The sequence below is a fragment of the Sebastes umbrosus genome, chromosome 22 (assembly GCF_015220745.1).
Source record: "Sebastes umbrosus isolate fSebUmb1 chromosome 22, fSebUmb1.pri, whole genome shotgun sequence".
Classification (NCBI taxonomy): domain Eukaryota; kingdom Metazoa; phylum Chordata; class Actinopteri; order Perciformes; family Sebastidae; genus Sebastes; species Sebastes umbrosus.
The window spans coordinates 1,899,397-1,919,761 of NC_051290.1; the positions used below are offsets into that span (position 1 = coordinate 1,899,397).

The following is a 20,365-nucleotide window of genomic DNA, read 5'->3' on the forward strand; positions in this document are numbered from 1 at the left end:
ACATTTGCGTGGCGTATAAATGACACGCAAAAGCGCTAAAATGCGTACTCGCGACGTGCGGAATGTCTGTGTAATGTCGTAGTGTTTATACGCCTTCCCGTAAGACCGGGTAGATTGGCAAGAATCTGGCGATACGATAAGTATCATGATACAGGGGTAACGATTCAATATATTGCGATATTTAAAAATTTAATTTTAGGAAAACTGTCATAGTATAAAGAATCCTAATATCGCGATACTACCCTCGTATCTCTAAAAAGTCAGAAAAACAGTCTGTTTTCAGCTTTGTGACGCTGCGTTTTCCAGCTGATCCAAGAGGCTTTTTAAAGAGTTAATTTAGCTTCAGAAGGACAAGGACTTTCACTTCATCCTTCAGTTCATCACAACCATTCAACATCAGCTACTGCATCATGTAAATAATAATAATAAATAAAAAAATAAATAAAGATGTTTTCTGGCTTTCTGAAAATCAGATCTGTTTAATTCTTTTTCACATCATTTTGGCAATAATTTATTCCAAAAGCAGAGACGAGAGAAAGTAAAAAAGAGTCCCAGCTGTGGTTCACCAGCAGATGGCAGTATCAACACACGGCAGTCCATCCCATAATGTCATCATGGTAACACAGTGTAGAGAGGCTGGTAGTGTGAAGGCTGCATTCATATCAAATGGGCAAAAGCAGCTGCTGGCAACGTATTCTCATACAACAGTTGATATCTTAAGTTATTTCTCATTTTGTGTGCATTTTCCTACAAATAAAAGCAGCTATTTTCGCTCAAGTCTTTTCAAAATAAAATTCCATCTTCACAAGTAACTACTTAATTAGGTTTAGGAAAAGATCAAGTTGATTAGGTTTAGGGAAGACAACTAAAACTACTTAGTTAGGTTTAGGAGAGATGGTGGTTTGGGACGTCTTTTTGAGTTCAGGTTAGTTTGACGACACCGGGAGAGAAGAAGAGTATCTTCTGTTGTATCTGCCACCTTGAAAGATCTGCTTTCCCACTTGACCTGAATGCAGCACAGCACAGGTGAACACCACAGGAACATGACGGCAAATCTTTTTTTTTCAGGTGAAAAAGGACAAAAATTAAAGAAATTTTGTCGACAAAAAATCACACACTTTAAACATTAAAAACAATGAAATGCACAAGTGCAAATGAAAAATCTGATATTTGCCCAAGAAATAATTTTTTGCATCTTGGTTTTCTTGCACTAAAACCTCTGCGTTGGTTAAAGTACAGTAAGGCTTCGTCATAAAGACACAACAGGAGAAAATAATAAACAGGTCGCCCCTTTCATCTTCATCATTGTCAGTATTAAAACTTCATACGTCCAGTTCAAAGTGCTGTAGCAGTAAAAACAAGTAGTTTAAAACAAATACAGACAGTTACTGAAATGACTCTTCTTTCTATAGACGCACAATAACTTAACAGCAGGAAGGACAAATATAAGATGTATAACTGAAGAGCTTCGCTGAAAAAACGTACATCAGTGTTGTTTGGTTTGTTTAAAATCCTGACATTAAATTAACCACCGCCTGTAGTGTATTATTTAGAAAACATAATTTATGTTCAGAAGTTGCATTATTTAGATTGTTGATCGCTCCAGTTGCACAAAGAGGAGACATTTTGGAGAAACAAAAAAAAAAAGAAATAATAATAATTTAAAGTTGAGCAGGTAATATTCACAAACTAAAATGTATTTCCACATTTAAATAAAATATGAAAATAAAATAAAAGCACATTTGGGCTTGAAGTTATCTTGTCTTTTCGTATAAAATATTAATATTTTGAAAGACATCTGGTTTGCTCTTAAATGTTAAATAATGACTTCCAAACTGAATTTACAAACTAGTTGTTGTTTGTGTTGATAAATGTGATGTAAAGTCACTTTAATGTGTTTAAGGCGAGACACTACGGGCAAAAACATTGTTTTTCATGCACTTATTCATTTTTAAATTTTGGGTCTTCTTTGAGACTAGTGAAAAGAAAACTTTTTATTTGTATACTTTATCTATTCGCGTCTGTAGATTTCTCCTTAATTGACCAAAAGTTAGCATAAGATAATGCCTCATTTGCATATTTAAACATACAATTTCAGAAAACTTGTAATACAAAAAATAATTGTCTTAATGTCAGTAATCAACTGGGGAAGTTTCATGGTCATATCTATTCGTTAATTATGTTTCCCTATTCACCTGTAGTGTCTTCAAAATGTATGAAATTTTACTATACATATCTTTAAAGGCTTTTTTCCTCAAAATTTGTTATTTCTCATACTAAACTGTAAAAACCTTTGGCTCTAATATGTCAACAAAATGAAACAACAATTTTTGAACCTGGCTTTAACCAATGTTCAGATTTATGTTCTGGAAATGTATGAAAATTAGCTCAAATTTAATAAGATAATGCCTCATTTGCATAATTAAACAGAATACTTCAGAAAACTTGTAATACAAAAATAATTGTCTTAATGCCAGTAATCAACTGGGGAAGTTTCATAGTGATATATATTAGTTACCCTATTCACCTGTATTATCTCCAAAATGTATGAAAGTTTTATTTTCATACTAGTTTATGCATCACGTTTCCCCTCCTGAGTAGTAAGTTGATTTAAAATGGCCACCACTGGCATTTTGAAATACAACTAAATTATAATAAAACTCATTTTTTCCATATCAACAAGTTAAGTGCAAAGATGTCCGAAAACAATGTAGAAAACTTTTTTGCACCGATCCCACAAATATTATAGAAAACTTGATTTATCTTCAAAATAATCTCTTTCAAATCATTTTCATCAACATATAAATATCATCCGTATTCACACGGGGTAAAAACATCAAAATGTTCAAGTGCTGCTCGGAATATAAACAAACTGTACTGTACAAATATCCACAAATAGTACTCCTTACACACGTTGTATATCCTTCGATAACTCATCATCAGTATCTTCTCAGGCAGATGTTCACAGCTGGACGGCCCCATCACTCCTCTGCATAGCAGCAGTCCGGTGCGATGCTGTGCTCCTGGGCGATGGCGGCCAGCTCTTTCAGGAACTCGGCGAACAGGACGATGGCGAACACTCGGCTCTTGGCTTGAGGCGGGATCGGAGGGCATGGCGGCAGGACGCCGAGAGGAGGCAAAGCCAGAGCGTTCCTCACAGAGCTGTTAGAAACAGATGGGTCCAGGATGACGTCGCTGCCCTGAGACTCGAGGCACTCTGGAGACACAAAACGTGAAAGTAAAGGCTTCAAACAAAGCGCTTGTTAGATCGTCAAACAATGTCGGAAAATCCCAATTATGACTTTATTCTCGTTATATTACGACTTTATTCTCGTTATAATATGACTTTTTTCTCGTAATATTATGACTTTTTTCCCGTAATATTCAGACTTTATTCTCGTTATATTACGACATTTTTCTCGTAATATTATGCTACTTAGTGAATATCCAGTTTGTTTGTGTTGATGTGTGTTCATTAACCTCTAAACTTGCTGTCTTGGTCTTTAGCCAACAAGAACCTCCAGGCCTGAGTGACCAGGGTAGGAAAGTCCGGTCTGGCCGCCACGTAGCGCTCAATCTGAGCGTGCACCGACACCAACACCTACGACACACACAGGAATAAAAGTATACACCGTGAGTATCATCATTTAGAAACCTGAAACAGTGGAATCAGACATGCAGTATATGACGTGTGGATGTTACCTGGTGCAGTGTGCGTACGTTGGGCTGGTTCTCTGCGTCCGTGCTGAGCAGGAAGGATCTCAGCAGAGGTTGCGGGTACGACGCCAGCTGGGCCAGGATGCCCGTCACCAGCAGGTTCACAGCGATGGAGTTCTCCAGGAGGTTCTCGAGCCGGGACAACAGGACGCTGATGAACGGACCTGGGGCATCATGGGAAACTACAGGTTAGTGAACCAATGTATGCAAGAAAAAGCAGGTGAATGATACGTAGTAAGGTGTTTTGATCTTTAAAGGTCAGGTCCATTATTTATATTTTGAGGTTCCCAGTGGTGTTCCTTATGTATTCAAATCCGAACATTAAAATTTTGGTCAAGTATGTATGTTTTAGCGTCAAAATGCTTTGTCAAAAGCACTCCTAACAACTTTTCCCCTAAGTATGTCTTATTCAGCATCTGGTTGTACTTCGCTCCACCCTCTCTTGTGACTTCTGGTTGCAAAAAAATAAGATGGTGATGGCCAAAAACCAAAATGGCGACAGACGAAAACCGCGATGGTGATGGCCAAAAACTAAAACGGCCATGACCAAAAACCAAGGTTGCGACGGACAAAAAACAAGACGGCAGCAGCCAAAAACCGAGATGGTGATGGCCAAAAATCCCGATGACATCGGCCAAAACCACAATGGCGACTGCAAAAACCAAGATGGCGATGGCCGAAAGCCATGATGATGACAGCCAAAAACCAAGATGGCGACGTACGAAAACCACGATGACAACGGCCAAAAACCACAATGGTGACTGCAAAAACCAAGATGGTGCTGGTGAAAACACAGACCTGTAAAGGGAACTCCATGCATCCGGCTGCCTTTCTTACTGCTTCCTTCTTCGTCTTCCTCCTCTTCTTCCATCGCCTCCTCCTCTACTTCTTCCTCCCCTCCGTCATCCCGCGAGGAGCTAAGAAAAAATTCCTCCTCCTCTTCCAGTTTTTGCCTCAGCGCTCGGACCCGCCTCCTGAATACGCTGATGTCGCTTGTGATGTCGTCACAGTCTGGCTCCACCCCCAAAGAGAGCATGAGCTCGTGGTATCGGGACAGGAAGTCATCGTTATTGGCGACTTTGTTACTAGGCAGACTTGGAGACTTGGCGTCAGTCACCAAAGGGTCATGTGGCTCAAATTCAGAGTGGCCATTGGGTAAAGTCACTAAACATGGCGTGGGATAAACAGCAGTTGTGAGGTCACACAGGTAGAAGTTTTGCTTAAATGTCTCGCTGTCTTCATCAGTATCATCACATTCGTCGATGATGTGATCCTTAGCGTTAAAGCCATTGGTGAGAAACTGATGTCCATCCATCCGCTTTATCTCCTCTTCTCCTTTCTTCCCCATCTCCTTTCCACAGTCCTCACTCCTCCTCCTCACCTCCTTCATAAAATCCTCACTCCTTCTCCTTTCCTCGTTCCCTCCATCCTCGCTCCTCCTCCTTGACGACATTATACTGTTAACCGTGTCCATCACCGTCCTCCCTGTTGTCGTTAACATCGTTGTTATCGTTGTTGCTGTTGTCGTCGCTGCTGTTGACACCCACTGGCCGTTTGAGATGCTTCCGCGTGCCCGCCGATTTGCCACCATGATTCGCTCCATAATGGCCGCCTTTGTTTCTCTCTGGGCGACGAGATTGTACACCAGAACATCGTCCTCAAACTCGGACTCCTCCACATAGGAGCCGTGCACCAGCCTGGTCGCAGTGCGTCGCATTTCCTGGATGTGTCGAGGTGTCGAAGTGCATCTGTCTGCCTCGCCATTTGCTAGCGCCGTGTTTATCAACGCTAACGAAGACGGATCGTCATCCGCGAAGATGTCGTCCCACTCCAGCTCCAAGACGGAGCTGGCCCGTCCTGTGTGGTTGCTCATGGAGATGGTATCCAAGGAGGACGGCGTGGGGGAGAGGGCTGACGGGGGAGAAGTGATAACCAAAGAGCAGATGGAGTCACTCTTGACTCGCCGTACAATCTCTTCCTCGTCTTCTATGTCGTCCACTGGTGTGTCTGATCGGTATTCTTCAGGCGGAGGGTCGATCCCGTCATACGGAGACGACCAGAGACGACAAGCCCTGTAGACGAAACAAAATCATCAGAAGATGTTGGACATATTTTATTAGGATGTACAGATCATCTGTTGGTCGGTCCACCACTTTGGTCCCAATTAAAATATCTCAACAACAACTGGATGGGTTGTCATGACATTTGGTGGAGATATTCATGTTCCTAAGAGGACGAATCCTACCGACTTTAGTGATCTCCTGACTTTCCCTCTAGTGTCACCATGAGATTGACATTTGTGGTTTTGAGTCAAATATCTCAGCAACTATTGGATGGATTGCCATGAAATGTAGCACAGACATTGATGTCCCCCTCAAGATGAACTATAAAATGTTTCGGCCACTACAAAAATTGGCATCACAGCCCGGCGCTCTTCCTGGGGGGGCTTGGTAGCTACAGTCTAACAGCCAGATCTACCGGCATCAAAACCGTAAGGAAGTGGTAAAGTAGTAAAGCCCGCCTCTTGCTTTATTTGATTGGCTACGCGGGCCAGGTGTGACATTGACGAGCAGTGCGACGAAAGTTGAGAATGTTTTAACATTTAAGCGTGTCTAAAACACGGGCCATTTCGTTAGAGACATTAAATATGACATTTTTTAGGCGGACGTTTTACTGACGTCCAGTAGTCACTTTCAGTCCAAAATGGCGGAGGCGTAGCTTTGCTGCTGGGGGCTGATGTTGCAAATGAAACGACCAATTGACTTTCACTTCTTAGTAAAATTCTTTGGTACAGGAAGAGGAAGTTGAGACTGACCTGTTGGATGTGGAGATGGCTTGGCGGGCGTCCCAGAGGTAGTGGAGGTAGTTTACATCCATCAGGAAGTCTGAACCACGACAGTAACCAACACTGTCTGATACGGACAGATCTGACGGAGAGTTTAAGTTAGCACGATACATGTGTTAAAGACTATTAACTTATGTGGTGTATGTTCTGACCTGCTCCTTTGGGCCAGTGGATCTGCTCTGAGTGAGTGTTGGTGTTGTGGAGGCTCCCGGGGCACCAGGAGGGCAAGAGGAGCAGGAAGGAGGCGGCGCTGGAGGAGTAACAGTCCCTCTGCTGTAGGGAGGACTGTTGCTTCCTGCTCAGGTGGCTGCAGGGAATCAGATACCTGAGGAGGACGTGCATAGGCCACACGGGGAAGCATTATATGGAGTCATAGGAGTGCCATAAAAAAGATAAATCCGTAAAAGAATAAGAGAAAATACACCTCACAGATGAACCAAAATCTAATACATAGTGTTTTTGCTTTACCTAGGAAGGACCTGTGAAGCTGTGAGACTGACCTGAACACCAGCTGGAGCATGACGTCTTCACAGAAGAGACCAATCAGAGTCCTGAACAGAGCCAGCGACACCGTACCCAACTGCAAGCGGTTAAAGGTCATGTTTTAGCATGAAAATTGTATTGTCACAAGCCCTTCTAAAAACGTTTTCCCTAAGCAGTATGTTAGTCAGTGTTGGGTTGTACTTAGCTCCAACCTCTCGATCAGAAACTATAAAGCATGAAGCAGACAGGATGAGGAAGAAGAAGGGGAGCGTGTGTTACCTGAAAAGGTGTGTTGACCCTGCTGACCAGCGTGTCCAGGATGTGCACGTTGTCGTGCGTGTGCAGCAGGATGAAGGACAGGAAGCTCTGGAGGAGGGCGGGCTCGGAGATGGAGCGCAGGAACAGATCCAGGTACGCCGTGGTGGTCATCACCTCCTCCACCGTCAGCTAAGCATGAATGTGATCACGTGAAACAATACATTACTGTTGAAAAGTTATAAGTTATCAGCTTCTTTCCTCCAATAATAACTATTTTAACAGAGATAAAAAACAGAATAACTCGGACACCAAACTCAAAACCGAGTATCTGTCTGGACCGCGTACGGTCAGTCTGTGAATTTGTGGCTAAATTGTTCTACAAATAGTCAGTGGTCATGTCTATAATGTTAAATCCAGCGGTACCTGTCCACCAGGTCCGGCGAGGACACTCAACTGGCCATTCAAGCGGTGACGTAGCCTATCGTTGAATGCACCTGATTGGTCCCTGATTTTCTGCTCGCCGTTTCAAACAGGAAACAACTGCCTGCTCGTAAACGTTCTATTATTCCGTATAAACAATCCACCAAAATCTACATCTTAAAACATTTTAAGTGAGAAATAGGCGATGCCACTGCTGAATCTGGTTTCATTTTAGAATTAGATCGCCTAGTTTCACAGCTTGGTCTAAGTTTCGTGAGCCGGACGCGTCGCGCTGGACGGGCTAATTTGCATAAAATTGAGATTAGCAAGCAGATTACCAATTTTTAAATGGTAGTGTATGATTGTATTCAATCAGCATCAATAACAAGGGAAACACCGTAGCCAATCACAGCGAGTTTTACTACCTTGTGTAGAGCAGGAGCCATCACAGGCACCAGGAAGCCGTTATAGATGTAACCCAGCAGCTGGGACCGGATGGAGGGATGAGCGACCTGAGACAGAGACGGAGACGGAGGGTTGGCTTCAGCACTAATCATTAAATTTGTTTTTCTTTTTGTATGTATGTGTGTGTGTGTGTGTGTTACCTTGGTAACAGCACTACAGAAGTCCAGAGAGTGCAGGAAGTGGACGAGAGCTGGAACCTGTTGACCCAAACGTCAGGTAAGAGAAACGATCGTTCATTGATTCAGACATTCAGACAGTCAATCAGTCTTTCATGTCATTCATTCATTCATGGTTTAGCCCTGCTAGCAGGGTAGCTCTAGGGATGCTAATGTTCAATCCACCACTTTGGTCCAGACTGAAATATCTCGACAACTATGGGATGGATTGACATGGAATTTGGCAGAACCATTCATAAAACCCAGAGGATGAATACCACCAAATTAAAAGATCCTCTGACTTTTCCTCATGAGGTTAACTTTTGTGGTTTTGAGTGAAATATCTCAACAACTTGGATGGGTTGCCATGAAAATTGGTTCATGTTCCCCTCCGAATAAGATAAGACAAGACTAGACAAGACAAGACAAGACAAGACAAGACAAGACAAGACAAGACAAGACAAGACAAGACAAGACAAGACAAGACGAGATAAGATGAGATGAGATGTGCGGACGTCATGGTTACCTGCTGCCAGTCGGCCTGGTCCAGACAGTGCCAGTCTTCACTGTAAACCTGTAGCCTGGCAGGAAGGGATGAGTACAAACCAGACAGACCTGTGGCCAGCACCTATAAACACACACACACATATAAATACATGAACACACACACACACACACATATAAATACATGAACACACACACACACGACTACACACAGGCTTTTGTGTATATTAAATTCCAGTGCAGATTAGAGCGGCTGTTATTTTATAAATAGCAGAGAATGAGGGCAGACATCCATTAAAGGAATAGTTTAACACTTTGGGAAATGGGTTTATTTGCTTATTTGAGAGTTTGATGAGAAGCTTTAATCCACTCTCTACTGTAAACATGAAGCTACAGCCGTCAGATGGTTAGCTTAGCTTAGCATGAAGGCTGTAAACAGCTAGCCTGGCTCCGTCCGAAACATCCAAACTTTACACTTTTTTACGGGTTAAACCATAGACTGTACTGTTTAAAAGAAGTGGACGTCGTCACCGTGACGTCACTCATCGATTTGTGGACTATAGTTTTGAAGCCTCAAGTTCGGCATTTTTGGCCGTTGCCATCTTGATTTTTAGCTACCGCCATCTTGGTTTTTGGCCGTCACCACCTTTGGTTTTTGGCCGTCACCACCTTTGGTTTTTGGCCGTCGCCATCTCGGTTTTTGGCTTCTATACAATCAGACTTCTCTTTGCAACCAGAGGAGTCGCCCCCTGCTGGCTGTTAGAAAGAACGCAGGTTTAAGGCTCTTCAGCGTTGGCTTCACTTCTCAGACCTGGAGGTTGCCCCACTGGGTTAAACAAATGATCTGATGAGATGTAACGTGTTAATCAGTGACCTTTAGACGGAGCAGGGCTAGCCGTTTTACCACTGTTTCCAGTATTTATGCTAAACTAAGCTGTAGCCTTATATTTAACATACAAACACAAGAGTGGTATCAAAATTCTTTCAGCATTAAATGTCAAACTATTCCTTTAATAAGAGAAGAAAGAAGGATGAGATGGTAACATAAACAACAACAACATCAACAACAGCTGCAGTCTTGAGTCTCGCTAACAATCAGGCAACTGTCCAATCACGTGCAGACTCACTAATCCCTCTCAGTGTACGAGCCAATCTCACCCTGATTTACTAATCTGCTCTCTACATAAAGATTGAGGTCAGAGTGTGGTTACATGCATGGGCTTAAATCTGACACACACACACACACACACACACACACACACACACACACACACACACACAGGTGGCGCATGCTTAAGTGTCTTTGCTCGCCCTCTCTTTCTCTCTCACACACAGTAAAAGCAGAAACTGGCAGTGATGGAGCCAACATGGCCGACACAGTAGACACCTGAAGGACACAAGTAAACAAAATATGCTTCTTGTCTTTCAATAACGTTATATATATATATATTTTTTAAAAATCTTTTTGTTATTGTTTTAGTGCCATTTATTTTACGCAAATTAATTTTAATGCCACTAATTTCTTTAATGCATTAATGCAGGGGTCAGTAACCTGCGTCTCCGGAGCAACATGCGGCTCTTCAGCTCCTCTCCAGCGGCTCCCTGAGGATTTATAAAAGTGGAAATGTACAACTGTTTTTTTGTTTACATTTTAATTTTTATTTATCATTATTGTAGGTCTATGGTACGACGGTACGACGGAGTATTAGGGCCACATTGAGGGAAAAAAATAAATCTGAGATTTCAAGAATAAAGTCATAATATTATAAAGTGAAAATTATTTTCTTTTTTTCTCGTAAAGTTATGACTTTATTCTTTATTTTTGCCTAAAACGGCTCTTTTGATAGTAAAGGTTGCTGACCGCTGCATTAATGCAACATGTGATTTTAGGTTGTAGCAGGCTCAGTTTTAAAGCTAGAGTGAAGCTGGTATCATATGAAACTACAAAACCTGATCAATACATCGGTACCAACCATGTCATACTAGCTTGTCGTGAAGGAGGTTAAATAATGCTCCAAACTTACGCAAAATTGTGTTGCCTGTTGAGCAAGTGACGGTGACAGTTAAAAAGCATCAGTGTGTAACCATGGTAACGCAGTGTGTTCGGAGTCGCCTCAACGGTTGGCTTATAGTGTTAGCTGTGCTGAAATAAAAGAAAACGTGTATATGTATCTTTCAAGGCCTCTGAATTCCTACACACTGTCCCTTTAAGGCTTTTTACACGAGAGTTCCTGTATTTTGTAATATCTTTATGATTTGTTCTTCCCTGAAAACCGGGTTCAGATCTTTTTCCTGTTTCCTCTCTCTCTGTCTTTATTGTTGCTTTCTTCTCTTTCTTTTGTCTCCACTATTTTGTCAACTGCCTCTCTCTCTCTCTTTCTCTCTCTCTCTCTCTCTCTCCTTCTCCCTCTCTCTCTCTGTCTCTCTCTCTCTCTCTCTCTGTCTGTCACACACTCACTAACTCCCCGAGGACGCAGTATGAGCTCATTAGTTTATTACATAACTTGTGATAATGAGATTACAATGCAGCAGAGAGATGAATGAATAGAGAAAAGGATTCATCCACTGCACCCAAACCACGACAAACTCCACTCATTCATAAAAAACAATCCGTATCATAGAGCGGGTCCTTACAGTAAGAGTCAGTTTTATTCTGTTAACCCCAAGTGTACTGTTTTAGGAGGAGAACTTCACTCTTGCACACACTCAGGAAAACACATTTCTTTGCACGCATTAGGAAGGTATGTAGAGATTAACCTGATTTAGCTCAGCTAATGGGGGGGTCTACGTGGGATAAACTAGCAGCTCTGCTGAGGGAATTCTACACAGATGTATTTAAAGACTCTTAACAGACAGCATTGATATGTTTTAATAAGGGCTGTCAATGTTAACGCCATAGTAACGCGTTGACGAAAATTCGTTTTGACGCCACTAATTTCTTTAATGCAGTTTGTGATTTTTAGGGTTCAGTATTAAAGCTAGAGTGAAGATACTGGTATCATATGGAACTACAAAAACCTGATGAATCCATCGGTACCAACCATGTCATACTAGCTTGTTGTGAAGGAGGCCAAACAACGCTCCAAACTTGCCCTAAATTTTGGCGCCGAAAAAATGTTGATGCATCTACTACCACAACAGTGGCTAAAAATCTTTGCATCATATTCTCCTCTCGTCATGCAACAGTTATCCGGTGGGTTTATCGCTCTGATCCACATCTGCTGATCCTGAACAAATCCTTGACATTTCCAAGACGGGCAGACACTCCGGTAGACGTACAGCGACATGACCGTGAAACCAAGTAAACACTGAGCTGAGGCGTCTTCTCCTCGGCCGTCTTGGAATGAACCATCAAGGTTTAGTGATGAAGGATGCAAACTATCTGTCCTCCATGTGTTTGACAGGCTGTAATTTAGGACCCGTTTCCACCACAGGAAGTTTCCCCAGGAACTAGGAACCTTTTGAGGAACTCGTAGTGTTTTGACTGCAGGGATCAGGGTCTAAATTAAGTTCTGGGGACATTTTACCCCCAAAGAATACCCTGGTCAGGTGGTAGTATTTTCAGAAAGTACAAAAACCTTCGGGACGGAGTTTGTAGGGATGCCCATCGCTTAGTTCCTTGAAAAGTAGTTCTAGGAACGAAAATTACCAGGAACTTCCTGGTGGAAACGGGCCTTTAGTTCATATGTGTGTGTTTGTGTTTTTGTGCACTTACAGGACAGAAGTATGTGTTCTCTGCGATGTGCTGGGCGACTCGAGGATCGGAGGCCGACAGAGACATGATGAGCAGCAGAGCATCTCTGGCCTGCTGACCGACCGAACCCTGTCTGAACCAGAGAGACATAATAAAGGTCTGTTTCTTTACATTCATATTCATGCTATATATATATATATATATATACATACTACAGTATATTGCCTATATGTAAACCAAGAAGGCATGGCCAAAAACCAAGATGACGACAACCAAAAACCAAGATGATGACGGACAAAATCTAAGATGACGAAGACCAAAAACCAAGATGACGACGGGCAAAAACTAAGATGACGAAGACCAAAAACCAAGATGACGACGGCCAAAAACTAAGATGACGACTGGCAAAAACTAAGATGACGACTGGCAAAAACTAAGATGGCGATTAATTTGCACGTTAATATATTTGTTTAACAATTGTTTTTGTCATGAATACTTTTAAAACAGAATATTATGAGGAGTTTTCGCACCGCAAATAACGGCATCAACCAATCACGTTGTGTGGAACAGGTTGAGTGGCGCCCATATTTATGAAACAACAACTCCTTACAACCTTGAGAAAAGGCAGCGCAGACCAGATCCACTCCTTCCGTTCTTACCTTTCACAATAAAAGCCCTAGACTTTGTGTGTATACCCTTTAAATGTGTGTACCTGTTTGCGTGTACCTACCTGTGTGTGTATGGTATGAGCAGGGAGAACAACAGGAAGTTGGCGGCTCCCTGGTCCTCACTGGTGTGGAAGAACAGTTCCAGCACCGAGGGATCTCTGACCAGAGCGACACACAGCTGGTTCAGCAGCAGGACCAGCTCCGCCTCCACCACACCGCCGCTGTCTGGACGAGGAGGAGGAAACGCAGGTGATTAACCACCCAGGTTCAGAATTGAGTATTCAACAAAGCCGTGTAATAAGAGAGTAGTATCGACCTTCTAATAACACCTGGCTAGAAAGTACATAAGCGTGTTTTCACCAATGTCCTTTGAACACCAACTCACCGGTTCCCGGTCCTGCGCAGGACGCCAGCAGCATCATGAGCGGCCGTAGAACTGGTTTATGGTGCAGAAGAGGCTGTCTGGCCTGAGATAGAAGCATCTGGTACATCCTGAGCTGCTCCAGCTTCATGTCCTCAGTGAACTGCCTCCTGAGGCTCCACAGAAACAGCCTCTCCATCACCCCCTCCACGACCACGAACTCCAGGATGGGACCCATCGCTCCTCCTGTTAACGGTAACAAGCCATGAAATACAACGCAACGCAACACAGCGGCATTGCGATGAAACATTCTCGCCGTTGTTCTTCTTACCTTGCCCCGCCTCTTCCTCCATCAGCAGGAAGAGCATGTGCTCCACGTAGTTCTGGACGGCGCTGGCCTCGTCAGCCGGGATGGGGCCGAGGCGTAACGCTCCAGAGCCGCCGCTGCCGCCGCCGCCGCCGCCACCGCCGCCACCGCTAGCATGACCGGAGAGGAAGCTCAGCGCACCAGAGCCGCTACGACCCGGCTCGTGTTTCTCCAGGATCTTCACCACCTGCAGAAAGAGGGACAACGGAGACAACCTCAGCATTAAGTGAGGTTCCATCCAACTGTTTTTAACCGCAGAATACTGTAATTTCTTTACATAGCGACGGTCTGTTATACATAGCAACGGTCTGTTATACATAGCAAAGGTCTGTTATACATCGCAACGGTCTGTTATACATAGCAACGGTCTGTTATACATAGCAACGGTCTGTTATACATAGTAACGGTCTGTTATACATAGCGACGGCCTGTTATACATAGCGACGGTTTGCTATACATAGCGACGGTCCGTTAAACATAGCAACGGTTTGTTATACATCGCAACGGTCTGTTATACATAGCAACGGTCTGTTATACATCGCAACGGTCTGTTATACATAGTAACGGTCTGTTATACATAGCGACGGCCTGTTATACATAGCGACGGTTTGCTATACATAGCGACGGTCCGTTATACATAGCAACGGTTTGTTATACATCGCAACGGTCTGTTATACATAGCAACGGTCTGTTATACATCGCAACGGTCTGTTATACATAGTAACGGTCTGTTATACATAGCGACGGCCTGTTATACATAGCGATGGTTTGCTATACATAGCGACGGTCCGTTATACATAGCAACAGCCTGTTATAAAAAAATAACAGAGCTTGTAGTACATCATCTTTGTTATAGACCATCTTTGATAACGCCTCTTGGAAGTCGAAATGTTCCAGACTAATTCGCATTTGCAATTTGGTCGATTTGGCGATTTTTCTATGATCTGTTTTGAAATTTTAAATAGTTATAAATCAACTGAAATGAAGAAAATCTTTAGGTTTTTATTCATTATGGTTTATGTGAAACTGTCTTTAATATTGATACTTACAAACAGCAAAGATTAATTCATTAATATCAGAAATGTGAGATAAAGTAGATAACAGATCGCCGTGGGAGGAATGAATACATGAATGAACAGAGAGAGAGAGAGAAGAATGTAATTCACTGTCTGGACTTGTGTTAACCTTTGACCTCAGCTGCTTCAGACAAGGACCACACACACACACACACACACACACACACACACACACACACACAGACACAGACATGGAGTGCGTTCGTGGGTTTTCTTGGCGGCCGTAGAGAGGGATTTGTTTCTAAATGGATCCTGTGTTTAAGGGCCAAAGTCTGGGTCAGTAATGCACACACACACACACACACACACACACACACACACACACACACACACACACTGTGTCTACCAACCATTACGAGGAAATGAGGACACACTGAGGGACAGAAGAGACAAAACAACGGGAAAGAGAAGTGATTGATTAGTAGATTGATTAGGAGATTACCTGTGCCCAGTGGTTCTTGAACACAATCATACAGGTCTCGGGGTCCACCCCTCTCAAGCTGAGAGACTTCTTCCGGCGGCCCCCGACGACCACCGAGGCCATCATTTTGATGACGAGGCAGTCAGGTGGTTATAGCATGTCCCAGCTCAGCGTGTGGGATGGTGGCTGGACCAGGAGGGGGCATTAGCTGGCTCTCTCAGCCCAGGATCAGGCTCTTTCTCTGGGTTTGGCAGACAGCTGCTGGCCTGCAGGAGGTGGAGGTGGAGAGAGTAGACAACTCTTACTCCTGCTTAGAGTCATAACTCAGTCATATTTTAACACACAGACATGACACACACATTTTTAGATCCAGTGTGGTTTACGCTTCCAGAGGATATCATTATATCAATGTCCATCACGAATAAGCATCCATAAATCCTCTTAGAAATAATAGAAAAAAGTGCTGCTTTTAACTGCAGAACTTGCTTGAGATTCTGCACGTTTTTAAGTTTTCTTCAGTGTCACAGTAATCCAAGGATATCTGTGTGTACATCCATGGTTTCACTGCAAACGGGAACTACTAATGGTTAATTCTGCATACTTTTTAAGGTGCTAGTTTGCCAAAATGCAACGTTAAACAGCAAAAAACGACAGGGCTTGTGTCTCCCACAGCTAATTAACGGACTCCATGGCAACATTATACTTCCTTGTTTATGTGTGTCTTGTACTAAACTAAACAAACTAAAGACTGAGACTCTAGATAACATAACTCCAACACAAATTAACTTCCATTAATCCTCTTAGAAATAGAAAAAAGTGCTGCTTTTAACTGCAGAACTTGCTTGAGAATCTGCACGTTTTTAAGTTGTCTTCAGAATCACAGTAATCCAGGGATATCTGTGTGTACATTCATGGTTTCACTGCAAAGAAGAACTTCTAATGGCTAATTCGGCTTATTTTTTGTGGTGCTAGTTTGCCAAAATGCAACGTTAAACGAATATATAGGGAAAAAACAACTGGGTTTGTGTCTCCCACAGCTAATTAACGGACTCCATGGCAACATTATACTTCAATTTGTGTGTGTGTCTTATACTAAAATAAAAACTGAGACTCCATATAACATAACTTTGACTACACAATGAAGGAGAGAAATCAGTCTATCAATGACAAAAGAGTTATTTTCTCTTGTTACATCTTTATGTGTGTGTGTCTCTCTCTCTCTCTGTCCAAAGACTAACAAGGCCCGGAACAGGAAGTGAAGGTCGTCAGCGGCAACAAGCAAACAGGAAAGAGAGGAACACGTCCGAGTCCCAACCGGGCGTTCCCACGACATTCCATGAATTCCCTCGGAGATCTCTAGGAACTCAGTATAACAGGATATCTACCTCCGAGCTGCTGCTGCTGACGGGACGACATGGACGAGTGATGTTGTCCTGAGAAAGAGACAGAGAGATATGAGTGAAAGGTCGTCCAGCTCACACACACACACACACACACACACACACTCTTTACAAATCCATCCTTCACCATCTGGGCCTCTAATCTGTGTGTGTGTGTGTGTGTGTGTGTGTGTGTGTGTGTGTGTGTGTGTATGGCAAACAGTTGGATTTTGGTCCAATCTCCTGGTTGGATCATTATAAAAATAAAAAAAAACCCACATCAGAGGCGCTCGATGTCGATGCATCACCTAGCAGGCTGGATGTCTGACCTGTCGAGGAGCTACAGCCAATGAGAGCGCTAGACACGGGTTGATGGGAGACCTGGTGGAGGGGTCACCTGTTAGTCATCCAGAAACCTGACGAATTCAATTAACAGCTAAATTTAAAGCACTTTATTTTACAAAAAGACAAAATGTTGTTGTTTTTTTTATAGCTGTATTGAAGCAAATTTCATTGATATAAAAAATAGCGCAACGTTTTAATATCTTCTTATGAATTGTTGAAATTTTATTCATCTACCACATGGTTAGACATTTATTTCTGGTGACAAAATGTGCTTCAATCCTAAAATACAGAATTCAGAGAAATTGAAATGAAAAACACGGAATCTGGAAAAATATAAAACAAAATTTGGAAAAAATAAATATAATAGAATCTGAAAAAATATAAAAGAATCAGGAAAAAGAAATAAAACAGAATCTGGAAAAAAAATTAAAAAAATAAAACGGAATCTGGAAAAAAAATGAATCTGGAAAAAATAAATATGATAGAATCAGGAAAAAAAAAATTAAAAATAAAACGGAATCTGGAAAAAAGATTGAACGGAATCTCAAATAAAATAAAACAGATTTCATGGGGCCCTGTATAATAAAATTGATCCTCTTCATTTGTTCAACATATTTTGTGATCTCACCGAGCAGCGCGTCAGACAAAGCAAACAAGGCCTGACCTCTGACCTCTGTCCTCTCAGCGACTCTTAGTTAATCTCCTGAAGTCACTACATTAGTCAATGAGGGTCCTCACAAGTATAGAGAGACAAGAGTGTGTATAAAAGAGAGAGAGAGAGAGAGAGAGAGAGAGAGAGAGAGAGAAGTAATCTGTGATGAGACTGATGTTTAATCCCAAACCACCACCATGTGTGTGTGTGTCCCTTAAACCCAGACAGTCACATGCCATCACACACACACACCAGGGATTAAACACACACACACACACACACACACACACACACACAGGAGGTGTTCAGATTCAGATTTTCCAACCTGTTTTTTTTTTTTTATAATTCACGTTTTCAGTCATTTAGCTGATTGATTTTTAAATTAATTCTAATAATGAAACATCTGTTTGTTCAGCAGCCTGATGTGGCAGGATGTGGCGATTAAATGAATTATTTTTTAAGTTAAAAAAAGAGTCTAAATTCTCTGATTGCAGCTTCTTAGATGTGAATATTTATATTTTCTGGTGCAACAGAGGCTCAAATAAGCTTTATCAAGTTCAACAACAGCAGCAGACCCTGAACGCAACACCACAGAGTGTGTTCAGGTTCATGATGAGGGTCACTGAACTGTGTGAGTGTGTGAGCACATTCATAATACTCCTTACATCACACACACACACACACACACACACCTGACTGCGTTACTCAGCAGAACTCACACACACACACCTGGACAGTCAATAGAATAAAGTAGAGGAGGATACAATAGATGTTTTATATTTACAAGAGATGCTCTATTTAGTTCTGTTTTTTGTTTTCTAATTAATTCTAAACAGTTATGATGTGTTTCTATTGTATTACATTATTATATTAAATTGTTTTTATTCTATGGATTTAATTTTATAAATCCATTGACCTGGTTTATGTTTACTATTATTGTGTATTTCTTTAATTTCATCACTTTATTCTGTCTCTTTTCTAACCCTGTTAAATGTTTTATTCTACTACTGTTTTACTAGCTTTGAAATATTTAGTGTTTTCTAGTGTAATTTGCTAATATTTTAAAATAAGATTCTGTTATAAACTAATCTTAAAACCTCCACATTATAAATAAAATATATAAATAATATATAATAATAATATAATAAATATAATATAAATAAATAAAAATAATATATATATATAAATAATATAAATATATATATATATAAATATATATAAAAATAAATGACATTATATTGCACACAATATATACAGTATAAAATCGAGTACCTGGTGTTTTTATGTAAATGTGTTTTAATGTGTCCAACCAAACTAAAGACAAATGCCTTTGGTATGTAAAAAGTAAACAATAAAGTGTTTTTTATTCTAAATATTGTCTACTTTATTAGGTTAAGCTGCTGCTGCAGTGAGTGATCTTACCTCGGCTGCTCACAGATGAAGGATTGTCTCTATAACTTCTTGTTCCAGAAAACAAAAGTAAAGTAGATTCAAAGTCCAGTCAGAGTCCAGAAAACGTTTTATAATCCAGAGTTGTATTCCTCTTTATAAACCTGCTGCTGGAGTTGCAGCTCCTCTCAGTCTCTGAAGGCTTTAAGCTTCAGCTCAGCTGTCAATCACTCTGCTGCTGGCTGCTAGGTAACCAGGAAGCCCCGCCCACTGAGACAGGAAGCCACGCCCACTGAGACAGGCAGCCACGCCCCCTCAGACAGAGACAGTTTACACTGTATTTATTATTTTACTGCTATAAACAGACCATTAACCCGCTTTATATCAGTGGTAACTACTCAAGTGTTCTACTTTAATGTACTTTAGTCAAGTATTACAATTCATACTTCAACTCCACAGTTCAGAGGCAAATATTGTACATTCTACTGCTTTTATCTGCACATAAGTAGTCCAAATCTGTGGTTATATTATATGTGTGTGTGTATATATGTACATATAATAATAAACTTTATTTATATAGCACCTTTCAAAACATAAATAATATAATATATATACATACACACATAATTTTCCCTTTCATTTATATATTTATTTTAATACATTTTAAAATGTATTTATTTATTTTTATACATTTAAAAAAATATGTATTTATTTATTTATTTTTGCATTTAATTTTTATAAAATGTTTGCATTATTTTGCATTTATTTATTTATTTTGTATTTATTTTATTTAAATGTATGTATGTATTTATATATACTGTGTATATATATGTATATATATATCATTATTATTAATTAAATGTATATATATATCATTGTTATTATTTTAAATTTATTTTATATTTCTCATGCTTTTTATGGTTTTCTTAAAATTGTTCATATATATAGACAAATATTGTTCTTTACTGCTTTTTTCTGTACATAAGTCATTCAAATCAGTGGTTATATTATATGTGTGTGTATACACGTATATATATATTGATAAACTTTATTAATATAGCACCTTTCGTAACATAAATAATAAATAATAAATAAAAGAATTCTAAAAAGATTTTTTTTTTAAATAAAAGAATAACAAGTTGATAAAAACAGAAATTTAAAATAAT

The 20,365-nt window shown here is 40.9% G+C and overlaps 1 protein-coding gene and 1 long non-coding RNA gene across 2 annotated transcripts; one reads left to right on the forward strand and one right to left on the reverse strand.

The window, feature by feature from the left end:
- Positions 1-1,056: 1,056 nt before the first annotated feature.
- On the reverse strand, positions 1,057-19,524 carry LOC119481822 (protein FAM160A1-like). The gene is made up of 18 exons (XM_037759071.1): positions 19,233-19,524; positions 16,820-16,867; positions 15,456-15,700; positions 13,902-14,124; positions 13,595-13,816; positions 13,272-13,434; positions 12,563-12,674; positions 8,870-8,971; positions 8,329-8,385; positions 8,149-8,235; positions 7,325-7,492; positions 7,063-7,142; positions 6,715-6,887; positions 6,533-6,644; positions 4,516-5,789; positions 3,703-3,881; positions 3,481-3,601; positions 1,057-3,217 (listed from the first exon to the last, which is right to left on the reverse strand). The coding sequence occupies exons 3-18, from the start codon at positions 15,558-15,560 to the stop codon at positions 2,982-2,984; spliced, it is 3,414 nt and encodes a 1,137-aa protein (XP_037614999.1). The 5' UTR covers positions 15,561-15,700; positions 16,820-16,867; positions 19,233-19,524; the 3' UTR covers positions 1,057-2,981.
- Positions 8,323-16,866, forward strand: LOC119481912. The gene is made up of 4 exons (XR_005205302.1): positions 8,323-8,404; positions 12,565-12,698; positions 13,295-13,458; positions 16,667-16,866. It is a non-coding gene; the product is annotated as an uncharacterized LOC119481912 (long non-coding RNA).
- Positions 19,525-20,365: the final 841 nt, after the last annotated feature.

Bases quoted from the DNA above. Each gene is read 5' to 3' on its own strand.
- LOC119481822 (XM_037759071.1), bottom strand. From the start codon at position 15,560: ATGATGGCCTCGGTGGTCGTCGGGGGCCGCCGGAAGAAGTCTCTCAGC. The intron at 12,675-13,271 runs GTAGGTACACGC...TCTCTGGTTCAG, and splicing joins CTCATACCATACACACACAG to ACAGGGTTCGGTCGGTCAGC. The intron at 8,972-12,562 runs GTAAGTGCACAA...GTGTGTTTATAG, and splicing joins AGAACACATACTTCTGTCCT to GTGCTGGCCACAGGTCTGTC.